Genomic DNA, 18,105 nt, shown 5'->3' on the forward strand with positions numbered 1-18,105 from the left:
TTTGTTTATTTCAGGAACCCAATTCATTAAGTGACACAATATATCGGTTAATTACACACAGACCGATTATTCAAGTTTTGGTTAATTATGATAATTTTCTTTTCAGTTAATGAAAACAACACATTTAGTAGAATATTACATCAGACTAATAAAAAAGAAAACCTTTGCAATACTAACCTTAGCTTGATCAAAACTACTAAGGTTTTAAGTATTAAAAATACTTTTAATCTGACAAATCACTTCAAAACAATTTGCAATTTGTTAAATATAACTGCATTATTTGTCTTCAGATAACTTCAGTTAAAACATCCAAATAGAATTATGTTTTTTTCAGTCTTTGGGTACATGGCAAATTTTTAATCGGAAGAAATCCACTCATAATGTTGATTCTTAAAGTCTTAAAATACATTTTAACCAAAAACAGCCAACTTTTTAACAAACGCCAAAAAATAAGAGATATTTTTAAAACAAATATTAATAATTTCATTGACTTCATTACATGGACCTAAATTTACTTCTTCACGTGTAGAACAAAGGAGACAGGTGACTAAATCTGCCAGACAGAAGGATGCAAATCTGGCTGAAATGATGCGTTCAAACAAACCTCGGAAGACTAAAAGCAGGAGGCAGTAAGCAGTGATAAAGATACCTAAAGCCTCGAAGAAGAGGAGGGAGCTGAAGAGGAAGGCCGACTTAAAATAAATAAATAAATAAAAAAGCAAGCAGCACAGACTAGTTCATGGGACCTGACAGCTGCTGCTTACATCTGACACACCGCTCCAATCTGGCTCTAACCCCCGTTTATATCCCGGGTTTTCCTATGACGTCCTCCGTCGCTGACTCCCACAGCGCAGCATGTTCGAGGTAACGTCGCGAGCGGAGCTGTGGTTTGTTTGGAATTAGCCAAACAGTTACAGTTAACTAGCTTGGTTAACCATGTAGAAAGATGAGAAATATGTTGCTTCTGTTGTCAACCTGGATTCATTCATTCAGCAGAGTTAAACAGTAAGCTTCAAAGTGATAATTAGTGTTATTTAGGAAGTCCAGGCTGCAGGCGAACTAATGAGGCCGTAAAGAATGTCGCTAATTTAATCTAAATCCGATGTAAATGTAACACCTGAAGCAATATAGTCACAGAATAAAGCTCGGTCACTTTGTAAATGGTATCTAGATTATGATTAGTGAGTAATTCGCATGTCATATTATAAGACAAATATTTATTTTACTTCACTTTTTTTCAATATACAAGTGCACATTTTCATCACTTCACCCAAACTAAAAATATGCCATACGTTTAGACTTATAAGACTTAAACTTTGTCAGGGACGGTAATGATTATAGAGGCTAAGGCCATACTTCCAGAAACCGTAACTTTTTTTTTTTGGCACTGCCCTTTCACACAGCAGGTTTTGGAAGGAGGTTAACAGGTTTGTTCATAATTTGAGGGATGTATTTTTTTTTAATGGGAAAATATTTTGTATTACTAAATTCCCCCAGAAAGAATGCTAAATGTTTATTTGTAATAATAAATGTGATAATTTTTTTAACTAATTTTTTTCTCATAAATGTATTGATGAAATGCCATGTTTTCTTCACTTTGTTAAAGATATGGAACTATATGTTAAATCAATAACAAACTCTACCTCACGACAATTTCCATAAGTAAATCTTTTCAAGTATTTGTCTAATTGACTCACCTGGTTATTCATGTAAATGCTGTGTTCTTCTGTATACTTATTTATTTTGTGTGTTGTGTACTTGCCATTGGTTTAAATAAAGCCAAAAAAAAGATTAAAATGAAAATGTTAGTGTATCAGTTCTGAGAAATATTGCAACTCAGTTAACTGATATTTATTGTAACCCCTGACAAACGTAGAATATTCATAGAAGAAAAATTGCAAAATGCTTAATGGCAATATCTAAATATGAAATTATGCTGTTTGTGATTTTTTGTGAAAGTTGTTCATGTTTTAATGCAAACCCAGAATTATAAAGTTCTTCAATATTTGAGGTTTTAAAATTCTGTTCCTCTTCATAATTTCCTACACAATCTTGGTTTGTGTTAAGGTTTTTTTTATTATGTAAAAACAGCTTTCATGTCATGTTATTCTCTCATCAAAACATACCTGGAGTGTATTCTTTGCTCTTTCATGAAAGTCTCAGAAATCCTTTAATCTCCAGCTCTGTAAAACACCAAGGTAGACATAGCTCCGCCTTCAAGGAAGAAGCTCCTCCTTCAAACTAGTTTCCAAGCTTCTGCCTCAGACCAGGCTTCCTCCACAACTCCCTATTTAGCTCCTTCAGACAAGCCAGCAGCAATTAGCAAATACCTGGTGGAACTGCGCCTCTGTTGAGCTCATTATAAGAGTTATTTCTCAGTTCAACGCTGGTAAAAATGTGATTTAAGGATTAATAGATGAGCCATGTTCTGATGACTTCCTCAAAAAAGAGGTTTTTAAAAGACGCAGGCCCAATTTCAAGGGGTTAAATTACAATGTAAAATTTCTTTAGTCATATTTGATATGTAGAATTTGTTATATAAAAACTGCAGTAAACATAGTTGCTTGACTGCTATAAAAAAGTCAGTATGTGGCTGGAAAACACGATGCACATGATGCTGCCTCTTTAATGCACTTTGAAATGAAATCCTTGGTTTTGACATGAATCTCTTGAAAATGTTGCTAACATCTCTATTAGCAATAGCAGTATTACTCCTTTCTGTCCACCAATAGGTGGACAGAAACATTTGATTGAAAAAAAAATTTTTTTTTTTCTTTTCAATAATTGTTTTTCCTGGTTCAATTAGGATCCTGGACTTCAAGATCCATTGTCGCTCGGTCTGAATGAAAACCGTTGTGGGCAGACGGCTAGGCAGCAGCAGGAGAGAGAAGCGGCAGGAAGCCCCGGCTACACTTGTAACACGCCAGAGATCCAAGTCATCATCAAAGAGGAAGAGGACAGCTGGACTGTGAGTGAAAACTGTGAGTGGGAAAGCCAGAAATGTATATATTCTTATTTAAGCGGGGTGCTATGGAGAAGGCATTAGCTGTCGACATCTTATCATCTTCCTTTTGATTAGCTAAGCTAAAGTCTTTACTCTGAACACGCAGTTGCTTACTGTTACTTTTTCTTCTTCTGATGCCCTTTATGAAATCCAGATGAGAGCCTCGGTTCAGAGGAAGGGAAGAATAGAAACTCTCCAGGCGCTGGTTTTCCTCACCTTATGGCACTTGGGAAGGAGAGTCGTGCTCCATACGGAGTAAAGGCGCATCAGAGTGAACATCCAGACCAGCTGGACAATCAGAGTCCTGAGCCACATGACGGAGAGCAGAGACGCACGTTCACAGCCTCTAACCAGAAACTCTGTCGTTCTGATGGGGATGAAGGAGAAAATGTCTGTCGGTGCCAAAACGCCAGAGAGAAGCCGTTCTGCCGCCTAGTACGGGACGTCTCGCCGAGTTCCAAGCCCGACATGAAATCCAGCCTGAGAACATCTGAGGAAGAGGAGGGCACGTCTTCAAATGCGACAGAAGAACTACATCGTCCAGAAAAATCAGCACCTTACCAAACTGTATGAAACCAGATTTTTAGAATAATTTAACACTGGGCCTCATTCAATTTATACATTTATTGTTTTAGAATGATAGTTTTATAGCACTGGTTTGAGTTTATAGAAACAATAACATTTAAACAGGATGTGATAAGATCCACCACTGCAGTTATATATTCACAGTAATCTTAGAAAACTTGGGAGTCACAGAGTGCAAAAAAAACCTAAGTATTCAATCTTTTTTTTTTTCTTCCTTTGTCAAACATTCTCATACTACTTTTTTAGGAATGGATGATATGGCTGAAAAAACATCACGATATAAGTGTTTCACATCAGTCGTTATCAATATTTATCAATTAGTTTTTTCTTTTAAATATCTGAAATGCTACCAAATGGGTAAATGGGTGGTGTGTCATTTCATGTTTTATCCATAGTTTTCTCTCCAAGCTGTTTTTTTTTAAATTTTTTTAAGCACTTATGAAGCATAGTGACAAAACCTGAAACTGCTGCTGCGCAAGTTACTCAACAGATTGTTGCTAGGTAACCAGAGAGCAAGTGAAATGATGCCATCAATCTAGCTTAGCTGGTCCGGAGAGGTTGAGTGGCCTTTCCTCTGCCTACATGTCCCAGAATGCTGTGCGGTTCCAGTGCAGAGTTCAGAGAAATGATTGAAAATTCAATCAGGAGTAATATCTATAGATACTGATCACCTGTCTATTGTGATAAATATTGAATTATTGTGCAGCTATACCCTTTTTATAGAAAGAATATATTAAAATGCTTAATTATCTGAACATCACCTTTGTTCAGATAATTTTATAAAAAGTCTTACATGTTCTGTACAGCACAAAATGTAAAATATCCCAATGTTAGTTTCTCCACTGGTTGTAGGTTGAAATCAATCCTCATTGAGTGCTGAAATGTTTTTTATTTTTAAGCTGCTCTGGGATGTATTTAGTTTGATACAAGCAGAGCAAAATATTATTTGACAAAGTCATGACTTCATTTAAAATGTCATTTGTATTTCCAGTGTTTGACTGTGTGTCACGGTTTACTAGAAAAGTCCAGGCCTGCAACCGTTTTTTATAACGTCACAGTAACATAAAGACTGAGTTTGGATTGTTTGCAGCCTCACAAGGGAGTTTTATTTTTGCTTTCAGTGTCTGATAAGGACAAATTAAAGTATCATTATATCAAAGTGTATGAAAGAATATCTGTAGTTATAGACGATTTTATTTTCATATAAAACTCCCAAGTAATTGATGGATTGGGAGTTATATAGTCAATATTTTGCAAATTATTGACTATTTTCTAACTGAAGTTTTTAGTATCAGGAACAAAACGTAAAAGTCAAGTTTCAGTGATTACATTAATGATAGTAAAGCTCTATCGTCTTGAGTAGCTGCCAATATAAAAGCATTTTACAAAGAAGAGTGTTGAAATCATTTCATAGCTAAATAAAACATGACATACAAATATAAAAATAACTTTCTGCAGAAGTCCCGTTGATGAATTGCATTAAGTTTTGTAATTGTCTAAAGATGACATTTTGGCTTCACTTCTTGATGCTACATGTGTTCTGTGCTCAGTATTCCTCTGACCCGAAGATGGCCTCTGCAAGACTGAATGACCGAACACTCCACTTCACAGTCAGGCTTCAGACCGGACCAAAGGAGGATGAGCAGGAGCCGGCAGAAGAAATCGGAGGCTTAATTAACTCGGACGGAGAAGAGGTGACATGGGATGGAAGTAAGTTGATTTGCAAGTTCGCTACACACATAGCACCCAGTTTGCTGCGTATGTGAATTTTCTGAAACATTTTGAAAGTCGCAGTGGACGTCTGTTGGTACCAAACGTGGAAAACACCCCCAATATTCTCCCAATATTCTGTGGACCCACATCTGGGGCCGTCACAGAGCAGCTGGATTTGTAGCGGGATCAGATTACACACAGGTGGACTCTGTGTGTCGTCATTAGCAGTCATCAGGCGACTTCTGAATGCTGTTGGTTGTACGCAGAGAAAAGGGGGCTGAATACTTTTGCACACCACACTTTTTAGTTTTTTATTTTGTAGAAAATGTTTTGAGTCGTACAATTTTCTTTCTACTTCACAATTGTATACCACCTTATGTGGGTCTTTCATATTGAATTCCAATGAAATATATTTATTGGAATTCAATATGAATTCCAAAAGATAAAAGATCAGTCGATCTTTTATCTTTTGAGTTCCTTCCTTCATAGAAAATGTTGATGCAGAATCGCATAATAGTGATGGGCTTCCCTGTCGCCACAATAACCACTATAAACAATAGTGGTTATTTTTTATTATGGAAATAGTTAGTTTCACTTTAGTTTTAAGTTTCTTCTTAAAGACGCAACATTTAACACCAGTTAGTTTCACCAACTAACTTTCATGCTGAGGACTTCCTGTTTGGTAAACTGTTTACCAAAGCGATCCCTCTTATTCCAACACAAAAGGCCAGGACCCAGGGTTAATCTCGCAAATACTTTAGTTTTCCTCTAAATCCCTTGTATGTCTCTTCTTTATCCATCTTTGCAGGAAACGTTTCTGACCAAGAGTCTGATTGCACAGAGGTTTCTCAGTCTGAGAAGGTAACTTTTTAACACCAGAACGTCCAGGGCTGCATGGACAGACAGACAGACAGACATAATGTGAAGTTAGTGAAAAGAATCATTTCACCAACTGTTCTGGCTTTTCATAAAACTAAACGACCTAAATTGAGAAGCATCCAGTCTGATTTAAAGAGGCGGTATTATGTATTTTCCAGTCATATAGGATCATTTTATTGCACAATCAAGCAACAATATTACTACCTTTGGTTGTTATGAAAATGCTATATATCAAATATCACTTAAAAGAAATTTGGGTATCTAATTTATCGACTTGAAATTGGGCCCGTCTCTTTAAGAAACCCCTGCTCTTTCTGAATCTCCGCCCTCAGGACGTTATCACAACATGGCTGCCCAATTAACCCTTTAATAACGTTTTTACCAGCGTTAAGTATAATGAGCTCAGCAGATGCAGCTCCACCAGCTAATTTCTGCTGACTAGTTTGAAGAAACAAAGAACACTCCAGGTATGTTTTTGATTAGGGAATACAATTATAACATGAGGTAGAGCTTAAAAAAAGACTGACATACTTTTACATAATGCTTCTCCTATAATGTCAGAGAGGAAGGAAAAAAGTTTTGTTTTTTTTATAACTGAGGATGTAGATATTTGGTTTCAACTGCCACTTGTCTTCCACCATCATAATTTAATATCGTGTTCAGACAAATATAAAATGCACTTTTGTGCTCTGATAACAAACTGTGATGTTTTTTTTTTTATGATTGTGCCAAACAGGAAGTCATCCTGGTGGATTCTCTAAACTCCAGGGACTGCGGCAGTCCAACTCTCATCATGGAAGTTGTTGGAGACGAGGAAGAAAACGAGGAAGAGGAGCAGAAAGAGGGAAGCATGAGGACGACAAAGATCTCTACTTCACATCCCGGTAAACACGACATTAGGTCAAAATGCATAAACGTGCCGAAAGAAAACTTGATTTGGCTTTGATGTTGTTCTCTTCTTAATTTTTAGCAAGAACGCGACGGAGACGAGCAAAAAAGGTCAGAGGGCGACCTTTGGCTAACCCAGACAAAGCAGAGCGTGTTCCTTTTAACTGTGGTAGGTGATTGGAAACAGGAAAGTGGCACAAGTGCAAATGGATGTTGAGATACTGTTTTATTTAAATTGACATGCAGTGTAAAAGTGTGTGATTTTTGTCTGTCTTTGTTACAGCGAGGAGAAGAGTCCGAAGACAGGTTTCTCAATCTCCACTGCTGTGTGAGGGACACTCAGAGACGCGTGAAGGAGGTGAATCTTTATGACAGTTCCTATCATAAACATACGCACACCAATCAAGGACATGCATTTTAGAATACATTTGGACTTTTAAAGATGACTCGGAACCGTTCCCTTTTTTATTTTTAGCTATCACTTTTAAACAAATATCTTTAAATATCTTAATTTCTAGGTTTGAATCCAGATTTTCTCTACTTCACACACGGTTCAAGCTAAAGTAAATATTTATATACTGATATTTGGTGTTCCTTAATTAGAGAGAGAACATTGATTTAGAAGAAAAAGACATCTTAAAAAGGAAACCTGTTTAAAAACAGCATGAGAATTACATTCATTTCCATTTTAAGTGTACATAAACTTCTCCCTGACACTTTGTGGGCAAGTCTAATTCAAAATATCATTATTGCATGTGTTTTGTTATAGTCTCTCTATTTTATCTTACAGTATCAAGACGTAGCCGAAGAAGGAGAAACATTTGTACCTATGCCGAACCAGAAGAAATAAACTCCGACACTCCCCTCTGTGTCACCGGTGAGTCCACAAAACTTTTAATCTTGATTTATCGCAGAGTACATGAAAACAAAAGAAATAATTGTGATATAAATGTACTTTATGGGGGTTTTAGAAGAACCAGTGAAATATTAATCAGAGGAGTTCCGGATGTCTGATTCAACCAGTCCTCTTTATCCATTAATTTGCAGAGGAATTAAAACCCTTCCCAGTTTTTGCTTTACTCTGTTGATAATTTTCTCATAAACAGAAGTTATAAAACGGTTTATGCTAGTATTGTTCATGATTTCTTTACAGCAGGATCTCTTTTCTTGTTACAGCGAAGCAACCCTTACAGAAAAAAGATGCCAAACACTCTGCTGAAGGTGAAAATGAAAATGTTTCTACTGGTAAGAGAAGTAAATATATTCATGCTGGCAAAGTGTTCTGATTTGTTCGCTGAGGGGAAAAGAAAGTGTGTACATTTACTATACGGTTGTCCAGTTTCTATTTTTTTAATAATTTATTTTATCTTTTATCTGCCACTAATGGCAGATGTTGTGACTATAAAATGTCAAATAATCATCAAGTACCTTTTTAAAACAATAATGGCTTGGGTAGGTGCTCAAGTAGGGCAAAAAAAAAAAAAAAATTTCTAAATTTGAGTTTGAAAAGTTGAAAATTTGCTAGAAATTCCTTTTAGAAATTTGAAAGAAAAAGAAAATTGACAAATTTCCAAAAGTCAAAAATGTTTGACTATTGAAACTCAGAAATATCCAAGATTTTTTTTCTCAAAATTTTCTAAGATAAATCTCAATTTCAGGTTCTGAAACTTTTTTCTTCTTCTTTTCCTTACTAGAAAATTCCTGAGTTTTTTTACCTTTCAAACAGTTTTTTTTTATTGTTTTTTTTTAATTATGGCAAATAACTGGAAACCGACGGTTAACAAAAACTGCATTTACAAAAGTAAACATTTAGTTTCATCTTAGGTAGAAAACCATGTTATTTTTATGCTAACCACGACGCATCAAAAATATTTGCCATGTGAAATAATCAAAAATGATGTTGCATAGATGTTTGGAGGTTAATTAATCTGTCTAAAAGAGAGTACACATTTTATTCTCATTGTCATAAATCATATTCTAGGATCGATCTGTTTTTGATTTCAAAACTCATAGTGAATAATGTGCAGAGCTGTGATATTAAAAATATTGCACTCACTGACCATACAGCTACGGAATTATGCATAAGATTGGGACTGGGGAATATAAGAGGTTCAAGATGGAGAATGAATGTCTCGATCTTACAGGACAAACCCTTTAAAGAACAGTTGGGGCAGGACCTGAGATACTTTTTGAAATAAATATTGGCAGTACAGAGCATGTTCAATCTGCAATGGAGACCTCTAAGGTGTTCCTGAAGGGTAAACTTGTAGCATATACTTCATGGAAGTAAAAAGAGAGTATATGTAAAATTCATAAATTGGAAAGAGAAATCAAACTTAAAGAAAACAATTTGGCTAGGTGTTATGATGATTTACTTTATCGAGATATTTGTGGGCTTAAGTTTCAGTTAATTCCTTTTGGTATCTGGAGAGGACATTTAGGGCTTTCCAATGATACCACATGTGAAGGGGTGGGACTTTTGTACCCACCTTTTTCTAATTCATAAAAATGGCATTTATCAGTAATAACACATTTTTTGGGAAGAGACAAAGTAAGTGCATAAAACCTTTTATTACCTTACAAAGACTGTGGGATTTAAAAAAAAATGGTGATTGGACAATATTTTTTTTCCTGGTAGTCAGGAGGATGTAAAGTACTCGGGGACCACTTCTTTACAAATGTGGATGTGTAATAATAGAGTACGGAACAAAGTGGCAACCCAAACTGAAGCGTCTATTCTATGCGCCTTATATATGAATAAAGTTTTAAAATAGGTCATTCATTGAAGGTGCACCTTATAATCCGGTGCGCCTTATAGTGCGGAAAATATGGTACATCTTCAGTGTTTAACGAGACAAACCAAAGAGAAAGTGATGCTTTTCTCTCTAAACTCAATCTACCAAGGTTATCTCAGGAGCATGTAGAGCGGTTGGAAGCACCAATTACAGAAGAGGAGATTAGGAAGGCAATTTCAGGGATGAAGGTGGGGAAATCCCCCGGTCGTGGTGGTATTCCATCAGAATACTACACGGAGTATATAGATATTCTTGCTCCAGTGTTACAAAAGGTGTATCAAGACAGCTGCCTCCTACTTTTAATGAAGCTCTGATATCCTTGATTCCAAAAAGAGATAGGGATAGCACAGACCTGGCAAATTATAGGCCAATTAGTTTATTAAATATGGACTGTAAAATATTAACTAAGGTGTTGGCTGTGCGCTTACAACAAGTCCTTCCTAGTATTATTCATCAGAATCAGACAGGCTTTATGAAAACCCGCTCCTCCTCTGATAACATTAGAAAATTGTTACACCTGATGTGGCTGAGTCAGTCAAAGGAGGAGCCAGTCGTTGCCATCTCCTTAGATGCAGAGAAGGCGTTTGATAAAGTGGAATAGAGCTTTCTCTTTTCGGCTCTCTCAAATTTTGGATTTGGACCATTTTTTATTAAATGGGTCAAAAAAGGGTATAAGGAACCAAAGGCTGCTGTCATAACTAATGGCAATATTTTTTTTATTTATCACGTGGGACCCGTCAGGGTTGTTCTCTTAGTCCATTGTTATTCATTATGTTTATTGAAACTTTGGCAGTGAGCATTAGGATAAATAAGGACATCAAAGGGATATTATGGGGACAACAAGAACACAAACTGCTTTTATATGCGGACAATATTTTGTCACTTATAACACATCCACTTACATCTTTGCCACACGTAATGGACACTATACAAATGTATTAGAAGGTTTCAGGGTACTCCATAAATTGGCCTAAATCTGAAGCCATGCCATTATCCTCTTTATGTAATTCACACATGGTCAAAGATTTTAAATTCAAATGGGTACCTGAAGGCATGGAGTATCTTGGGATTAGACTCAGCAGGGAGTTGGAAGCGTTACCTTCACTAAATTTTAATCCGGTGCTTTCAAAAATGAAAACAAACTTTAAAAAGTAGGAGAAGATAAAAATAACACTATGGGGTAAGATTAATGTTATAAAAATTATTACCGCCACCCAGTTTAATTATGTGCTTATGATGCTTCCTATTACAATTCCACTCAATATTTTTAAAACGTATGAAAATGTAATTAAACATTTCTTGTGGGAAGGTAAAAGAGCGAGAATAAAACTAGAAAAATTGTATGCTCCTAAGGAAAAGGGCAGCCTAGGACTTCCGGATCCTAAACTCTATTGCTTGTCATTTGAGATGGCAAAATTAGTTTAACACTGGGAAGGTAAGAACGGGCAGGAATGGTTACATATTGAAAGTAATATTTGTTTGCCGTTTGACCCTAAACACTAATTATCTCAAAAGGTCGACACAACAAACCCAGTTTATGTTCATTCTTGTAAAGTTTGGTCAAAGGTACACAAACTGTTAAAGCTTCCACATCAGTCAGAGAAATATGCGCCTCTCTGGAATAATCCTGCTATATGTATTGGTAAAACACCTGTGTTTTGGAGACAGTGGCATTCACATGGCATATGCGCCATTGGTGATATGTACATGTCCTTCAATGAACTTACTCACATTTAATTTGGAAGGTAGAGCAAATTTTTAGAAATATCTACAAATGAGACATTGTGTTACCTCAAAATTTAAAAAAATTGTAGAAAATGATATATTGAATTATATTAAGATGCCGCGTGAACGACACACTGCCTCTCAATTTTATAAGCTGCTAAGTTATAATTTGAGTAGCGAATCGTCAAATATTAAACTTCTATGGCAGAAAGATTTGAGAAAAGAGTATACAAAAGAAAGATGGTTGAGTGTACTGTCAGAGAGTGGTAAATATGTGAAAGAGGCCAGAAGTAAATTTATACAGTATAAGGTGCTACATAGATATTATCATACGCCTACTAGGTTACATAGAATTAAAATAATGTCAAACAATATGTGCTGGAAATGTAAGAAAGAGGTGGACACATATCTGTATTGTTTTTGGGACTGCTCTCTGGTTTCACCATTTTGGATTAAAATCTTGGAGGCTCTGAGTGCATGGCTTGGCACAGAGATCCCTCAGACTCCAGAACTGTGTTTACTGGGAGACAGATCTCAAATGCCAAACACCCAAAAGGAGCTTTTACAGTTGTGGTGGTCGGTCTGGTGACAGCCTGCAGGATCATCTTAAGACATCGGAAGACCACAAAGTGTCCCGAGCTAAATGAGTGGATTGAATCAATGACGGATACAGGGACATGGAATGGGATAGCTTTTGGGACTCATTGAAAAGAACTACGCCTTTGAGTAGTTCTGGATGAAGCTTGATTTTCACGTACAACTAACTTTCTCCCAACTACTGAATGTTTTTGAATTAACACTGTAACATACATATGATATATGGCTGTACACTGTGTATTGATGTGGGTGAGGGGTGTGCACCAGCCTTTTGGTTTGTGTTTTATGCGAGACAATATTCAGAAAATCAATAACATTTTAATTACAAAAAAAATGATGTTGCACTCTGGATTTAAGTGTATTCGCATGAATTATTCAAGTTTATTATTAAATATATCCTAATTAACAAAAATAAAGGCCGGAAAACATCAGTTTCTGTGTAATTAATTCATATAATGTTTCACTTAGTAAACTGAGTTAAATTAAGTTTTCAGTAACGTTCTAGGTTACTGAATAATATTGTATTTCTGTCTATTTTAAACAGTAATGCAAGGACATGCTCACTGAAACAGATGGTGTGTGTGTGTGTGTCATTGGTTTATTGTAAAACAAACTGTGGGAACAGCAGATGAACAGGTAGCTCCTGCAATTGTCTGTTTTATGAGTTAGTCGTGTTAAATCTGAAACGAGTTGGAATTCTGACTTCAGGGAATGAACCAGCTGGTTTTTCAGGTTTGGAACGCACACTGAGGCGAAATGGCACAATAAGCACTTGTTGGAGAAGGTCTGGTTGGCATTTCTTTGTTTTTTTTACCAACTTTACTTGACCATTATTCCTTCCTTACAGGGAAGAGGCGTCCTCGGAGGAAGGCGCCGCGTGTGCCGATAGAAATCCCACCGGAGCTCCTGAAACAGCCCAGGGAGAAAATCGAGTACCGCTGCTCCGTTTGCAGCAAACAGTTTCCCCACGCATACAAACTGGAGCGGCACGAGCTGATCCACACGGGAGAAAAACCGTACTGCTGCTCCATCTGTGGGCGTGGCTTCAACCAGAAGGGGAATCTCAAAACGCACTACAAAGTCCACCTTGGTGAGAGATTTAACAGTTCTTTGCAGGCGCATATCAATCCATTGGAAGATCATCAGAAAGCTTATTTTTGTAATCATATCCAAAAGGTGAAACTCATTAATGATAGAGCCATTACACACACCCTCTGTGTGTATATTTAAAGTGTTTATATCAGTGATTTTGATCGTTAGGTCTTAAAGGTGCAGTATGTAATGTTTATTTACATACCTGTTAAAACTGTCACCATATAGTAAGTATTTTATGAGATTTTACTAGTGTATAGAGTCTATATAAAACTTTATGATGAATGATGGGTGTTTGTTTGCTTTTTCCTTCCCAAGTTCGAAAAGACGCTGTGGACTTCGAGGACGAGGTGAATCTCTCCTCGTCCGAACTCTCAGAATATCTGAAGTCCCTGCCAGGAGAATCAAAGATCCGTTCGTCCCTCCACTGCCTGGAATGCGGGAAGGACTGCGAAAGCCAGTCGGCTTTGCAGGCGCACCATGTCACGACGCACGGTGAGGCCGAGTCGGAGACGGCCGAGCGTGGAGCGTCCCGGTTCCTCTTCTGCCGCCGCTGCTGCATTCAGTTCGACGACAAAGACAAACTGGAGACGCACATGAAAAGCCACGTCAAGGAGAAGCGCTACTCCTGCCCAGACTGCGGCAAGATGTTCATCAATGAGAGCTACATCCAGATTCATCAGCGCATCCACACAGGCGAGCGGCCCTTCCTCTGCTCGCTCTGCGGCCGGGGTTTCCACACGGCATCTTCCCTCAAGCTACACGAGATGCAGCACTCTGGAGAGAGGCCGTATGCCTGCTCCATCTGCGGGAAGACGTTTCAGATCAACTCCTACCTGAACGCGCACTACCAGACCCACATCAAAGACAGGCCATTCGTCTGCAGCATCTGCGGGAAAGGCTACTCTCGAGCCGAGGAGCTGAAGGTCCACCACAGGCTCCACACCGGGGAGAGACCCTACAAGTGCGGGGAGTGCGAGAAGAGTTTCATTTACCGCCAGGGGCTTCGGCAGCACCAGCGGACGCACGCCGGCAGGCGAATGGGACCAACCAGGCAGCTTGGCAGACCCAAACAGCAGAACAAGCTGGAAATCTGACAATACTTCTGTTCACGCATTCCTATTAGCGGTGTCACAGTAAACTGCTCTTTACTCTTCTATCTTCTAGAATGGAGGTGGTATCTGAGCTGGGGGTCAGTTTGGAGGCTTACTGTGTTTTCTATGTCGTGTTTATGTTCTGTGCCTACGTCTTAATGCTTCCTCTTCGCTGGTAGCTCTTCTGTTCTATTTTAGTGCCTTTTGTAAACTGCATGCCAAATAACAATACACTACATGTTTATAAAAAAAATGCACTACATCGATGTTATTTTAAACTCCTCATTGTTGAAATACAAACTTTTGTTAGAAACACATCTGTGATTTTGTTTTCTTCATATACAGTAATACAGTGTTTATAAAAGATGGAGACAAATATAGCCTTTTTAAGGTTTTAGTCCTGTTTTACAAATTTTAAGCAGTTTTTTTTAGATATTGAAGGGTCTCTGCTGTGTTTTAGAAGGTCACATAGGTCGCTTCTGTCAGACTGCCCCCGGGCAGATGGTCCTGCAATGTAGTTTGCAGTGGATGAATGGGTGAATAACTGAACATAGTGTAAAGCACTTTGGAGTCCTCTGGACTAGATAAAATGCTATACAAGTATACAAGTTTTAAGGCCTTATTTTTAGGTCTTAAAAAGTCATCAGTACAGTATTTATAGATATATTATTTTAGTAATAGTTAAGACTGGTATTATTACCTCTGGCAGATTAAGATGTAAAGTCATTCTTCTACGTTGACCTAAAGATTAGGGTGATGGCAAGGAAGCTTTCCAACCTCAATTTTGAAACCCATCATCAAAGAGAAACATCAGCACACATCAAAAAGATTGCATTAAAATACAATCATTGAATTTTAATTGTTAAAATTTTGATTCTGAGAATGCAAATGTATTTCTCTTATTTCTGTCTGTATAGTATGCAGTTAGTTTAGCAGTAGTTATTTAAAATAACTTTTTTGATAGATTTGAGACAAATAAACGTTTTATAAATGAAGATAGAAAGACCTCTAATACAAACATTATGAAGCCGTCTTTTCATTTGCTCCATTTACTTGCCCACATTTGCCTACAATCCGCTACAGAGCTTTAGGAATAAACGCATTGTTGTGCCGTTTGGGGCTTTTATTGTGATAACCGGAAGTTTCGAGGGTCTCTAACACCAACTCAAGCTGAAAGTGTTGTCATCAGTCGTTTTTCTAACGTGACTCATTTGTTTGTTTACAATCATTTGACGCACCGTTTTAACACCCTGAGCACGGACCTGACGCGTTAACACACTTATTGCCGCTTCGTCGCATTAAATTATTTCCAAGCGACTCCTTTTACCCGAGGGAACAATCTATGCAGAGGTTGGTCAACATGTCCATTGTCTGTCGTTAGCTAGTCGAGTTAGCGGGTGCTATTCACATCTTAGAGGGGGGTCTTGTAGAAATCTGGTGAATTTCTAGCGGGCTGTGATGATTAATGTCACTTAATTTTTTTGTCAAAATGTAAGTCATTATTAGCTGCTTGTTAAGATAAATGATGCCGTGAAACTCCACCCATGTCTCCGATAGCTGGCTATCAGCGGTCCCCCCCAGAGCAGGAGGTGGTCGCTGACCAGCTTGGTGGTGACCGCCGCTGTCACGATTAAAACAACTTATTTACAGGTCAATTACTGTCTGCTCAGCTCACTACGTCTGCTGAGGGTGTTGTGTATTTATCCCTCTTATTCCATTATTGAGTTTTGTACTCTAACAGGTTAGTCATTTAATTTATTGAAAACAGTAGAAATGAGGCAGCAGATATGCAGAATTAGCAACCTGGAGCTAATGCTACTGGGCTAGCTGCTCGCTTTACGTTGAATTATCAAAGTCCCAGAAAATACAGGTGACACCTTTCCATCAGATTTGTGACGCGAGGAAGGTTGCGTGTGTCGTTTCGAGTCACTCTTCCATCCACAACACCTCCTGCTCCCTGTCTGGCTGCCCTTGAGCAGGACCGTGGATGTCCTCCAGGGTGGAGAAAACAACAGTGCCTCACTAAACTACATTCTGTACCTTTACAGTCACGAGCTTCAATGTGTTTGAGTAGGATTTGTGACGTTGAAAGGAAAATGATAGTTTTTAAAATTAATTTAATTTTTGTTTTACAAAGAGACATCTGAAAAGTGTGGCTTGCCTATAAATTTAACATTCATGTTTATAATTTGTCAAAATACCCTCAACTGCAATTGCAACAATACTTATTTTGATTTATGTTTCTACAAGCTTTAAAACTTTTGTCCATTCTTTTTAATAATTTCAACTCAATCAGTTTAGATGGAAAATATAAATTTCCAATTCTTGATATGGAATGCCGGTGAATTTTTGTGATTTCATATGGTTTTATCAAAACCATTGGTCTGCAACCTTTATAATCCAATGAAACAATTTTGCCCTAAATGCGTCTGATTAAAACTCATTTAGAGGTGCAAATGTAACCCGATTTAAAAAAAAAAAGATTATAGCTTGCCTATACTTTCTCAAAAAATAGATTACAGGAAATTTATATTTTTTAAATACCTTTTATTTCTATTTTTCATGTTTTAAATAAAAAAAAACATGAAACGAAACCTCTACAGAAAAGGATAAGGTACTAGGGATGCTCCAATCAGGTTTTTTGCTGCCGATTCCGATACCGATCACCCATAAGGCTGATCTTTGCCGATCACCTGAATTGGCTGTTAATTTTTTGCTTTAGGTATAAATGCTGCTATGTGATCTGGCAAAATGGAAAAATGATCTGGCAATAAATTCACCAAAATTAGACATAAATTACAAAATATTTGCAGGCCAATACAGCAGCTATTCAGTCAAAAGGACAACTGAAAAACTTGCTATCAGTAAAATAATATTTAACAGTAGGTCCTCAGTACCATAAATTATGCATAAGTCAAATAACTCTCACAACACTGCCTATATCAAATTATGCAAAGAAAAAAGAAATATTCATTCAGAGTCAATTGCAGGATGCATCAAAATAAGCAATACTGAGTTAACTGAATTAAAACTTCCTGATTTTAATTTTCGTCTTAAAAATGTTATTTTACTGGCACCTGACTTCAAAATATCTACCTAGTTGTACTTGAACAGTATTGACACAAAAATATTGTCCTCTTATTCTTCACCTTCACAATGAGCTATGTGCCCATATTGTTACAGTCAAACATGGATTTCTCTTTTGTTAGATTGTATATTTGAGAGATGGGTTCAGAGAACTCTGACCACTTTGGACCAGCGGTGGTCCTTGTTGACGAAGATGAGCAAGAAGTAGGTGGTCTAATCAACTCAGACGGGGAAGAAGTGGAGTTCTCCGAAGTCAGTAAGTAAATAAAGATCTTAAAGTTAAGTTGGCTGTCAATAGATTAATATTTGTGGGGTATTTCTGTTCTGTTACTTGAAGTTTAAAACACCCTGAATAGTAGAAATCAGCATGCACCATTGGCAGGACCAATAAAACTGGCCATTAACAAAACAGGACTCAACTTTTTTGAAAATAGAGGAGCATCGATTGTAGTTTTCTGGCCGACAGCGAAGCTTTTAAAAAAGCCTGACCTACCGATTTCAAATTAGACCAATAACAATTTTTTATTTATTTTTTTTACTGAAAGCTTACTAAGTACAGCAACAAAGTTGCTAAATTGCCGACACTGGGGTGACTGTTGTTAATAGTGAAAGTGCAGATATGATCTGGTGGGTGGGTTTGTCAGTC

General features: G+C 37.3%; 1 protein-coding gene across 1 annotated transcript in view; it reads left to right on the forward strand.

Moving 5' to 3' along the window:
- The first annotated feature begins 556 nt into the window (after positions 1 to 556).
- Positions 557 to 18,105, forward strand: part of LOC103481360 (uncharacterized) — a 31,264-nt gene continuing 13,715 nt past the window's right edge. Inside the window, exons 1-12 of the mRNA XM_081612399.1 lie at positions 557 to 864; positions 2,807 to 2,981; positions 3,159 to 3,571; positions 5,140 to 5,299; positions 6,111 to 6,163; positions 6,918 to 7,065; positions 7,152 to 7,238; positions 7,353 to 7,427; positions 7,860 to 7,946; positions 8,246 to 8,314; positions 13,034 to 13,413; positions 13,563 to 14,370. Of these exons, the coding sequence (XP_081468525.1) occupies positions 856 to 864; positions 2,807 to 2,981; positions 3,159 to 3,571; positions 5,140 to 5,299; positions 6,111 to 6,163; positions 6,918 to 7,065; positions 7,152 to 7,238; positions 7,353 to 7,427; positions 7,860 to 7,946; positions 8,246 to 8,314; positions 13,034 to 13,413; positions 13,563 to 14,370 (2,464 nt within the window). The 5' untranslated portion in view covers positions 557 to 855. The remainder of the gene's footprint in view (positions 865 to 2,806; positions 2,982 to 3,158; positions 3,572 to 5,139; positions 5,300 to 6,110; positions 6,164 to 6,917; positions 7,066 to 7,151; positions 7,239 to 7,352; positions 7,428 to 7,859; positions 7,947 to 8,245; positions 8,315 to 13,033; positions 13,414 to 13,562; positions 14,371 to 18,105) is intronic.

The sequence above is a fragment of the Poecilia reticulata genome, chromosome 1 (assembly GCF_904066995.2).
Source record: "Poecilia reticulata chromosome 1, P_reticulata-male-v2, whole genome shotgun sequence".
NCBI classification, from domain to species: Eukaryota; Metazoa; Chordata; class Actinopteri; order Cyprinodontiformes; family Poeciliidae; genus Poecilia; species Poecilia reticulata.